At 46.5% G+C, this 1,556-nt stretch overlaps 1 protein-coding gene across 1 annotated transcript in view; it reads right to left on the bottom strand.

The window, feature by feature from the left end:
• M431DRAFT_488543 (hypothetical protein) overlaps positions 1 to 574 on the bottom strand; it is a gene marked incomplete at both ends in the record, with an annotated part of 1,645 nt that extends 1,071 nt beyond the window's left edge. The window contains 2 exons of the mRNA XM_024916570.1: positions 1 to 99; positions 193 to 574. The exon at positions 1 to 99 is cut by the window's left edge and continues 660 nt beyond it. Of these exons, the coding sequence (XP_024767166.1) occupies positions 1 to 99; positions 193 to 574 (481 nt within the window). The remainder of the gene's footprint in view (positions 100 to 192) is intronic.
• Positions 575 to 1,556: the final 982 nt, after the last annotated feature.

The following is a 1,556-nucleotide window of genomic DNA, read 5'->3' as shown; positions in this document are numbered from 1 at the left end:
TGTCACTTGACTGTCCAGAGACTTGCGGGTCATCTTCATCGGCCAGGTGCTCTTCCAATGCACTCGCATGGAAACGGCTCGTGGGGCCATTGTAAGTCACTGCGCCATTATGTCCAAGCCCAACCTGGAACTAGGCTGAAGTGCCAGACGTAGGCGATGTTGCAGATCGATTTGCTCCAGTTCCAGTCGTACTGCTAGTGGTCGTGGCAGCACTTTGCGTCACGGCTTCACCTTCTTCAACCTCACGAGAACGGTCCAGATCTGGTGTCTCCGAACGCGTAGCCGCCTGGACAGCCTCTTCTNGCATCCGGATGCGTGAGTTGGCATCGCGGAGCTGCTTCTCTGCCGACGAGCGCCACACACATCGAGTTCCTGACTGTTGACAAGTACGACACGTCGGCTGCTTACCATTGCACTTGACCTTGCGAGCATGACAATTAGCACAGGCGAAACCGTACCGCCGAGGCTGTACTAGGGGTCTCCGGGATCTTGTCCGAGGCAATGGAGATGGCGATTGTTCATCGGGTTGTGAGTCGGCGGCTGCAACTTGGGCATCTGACTGCGCAGGGTCCATTGCCGATAAGATATCGAATAGCTGTTTATTGTCAGCGCAAAAAAACCAAAAAAAATTAAAAAAAATTAAAAAAAATAAAAAAAATTAAAAAATTAAAAAAAATAAAAAAAATAAAAAAAATTAAAAAAAATAAAAAAAATAAAAAAAATAAAAAAAATTAAAAAAATAAAAAAAGAATTAAGTAGGTGGCCTCGTCTTCAGCAAAATGATGGCATTGAGAATTGGCCCGGGTTCGATTGGAGGAAGTTCCGAGAGTCGGCAATGCTTAAGTGTAAATAATATTAGGGACCGTCCCGCTATTCGGGACTCACTAACAGCGTCCATTAATGCTACCACGGCGCGCGTCAAGGTGCCTACGCCTCTGCTGTCTTAACGCAATGTGTCTAATTATTTGCAATTGTAAATAGACATAAAAGTATGCCACAATCTCTGCAGCATTAACAAAAACACCTCCATCAATGCCAACNATTAGGCTTGTATCAAGGGTAAGAATATTGGTTAAATTAGTACCCCATGCGCCCGGCGAGAGTACTGAGAAAAAGTAGTGTAGTTACGTGAGAGTACGGGCTTTGGCTCCCTCCAGAGTATAGTTGACCGAGGAGTACGAGTCGGCTGCCAAAGTCTCAAAGCCCCAAGACCATGGTTATTCACCGCACTTTACTTTACCTTTTTTTGTTGCATTAGCTCGAGTTTGTCATGGGAATGCCACATGCCAGGGCGCTTGAAATGTCCTGGCCCTAGTTTCGTTCCTCGCGGCAGTAGTGGCATGATACGTCCTACGGCAGCGGATAATGAGCAGAGTACATTTCCAAAGGCGTTTCTCCAGCCAGTCATATATACCATTGAGAGTTGGTATATATGAAATGAGGGCGGATGCAGTCCCAANAGATGTCGCCGCGAAGATGAACGCTACTACCCTGTGGAGTGCGACCATGAGGGACTTCACATTTCAAATTATGTCCTAATCAACAAGATGCACCGT

This window comes from Trichoderma harzianum, assembly GCF_003025095.1.
Source record: "Trichoderma harzianum CBS 226.95 unplaced genomic scaffold M431scaffold_45, whole genome shotgun sequence".
NCBI classification, from domain to species: Eukaryota; Fungi; Ascomycota; class Sordariomycetes; order Hypocreales; family Hypocreaceae; genus Trichoderma; species Trichoderma harzianum.
This window is presented reverse-complemented; position numbering and strand designations above follow the sequence as displayed.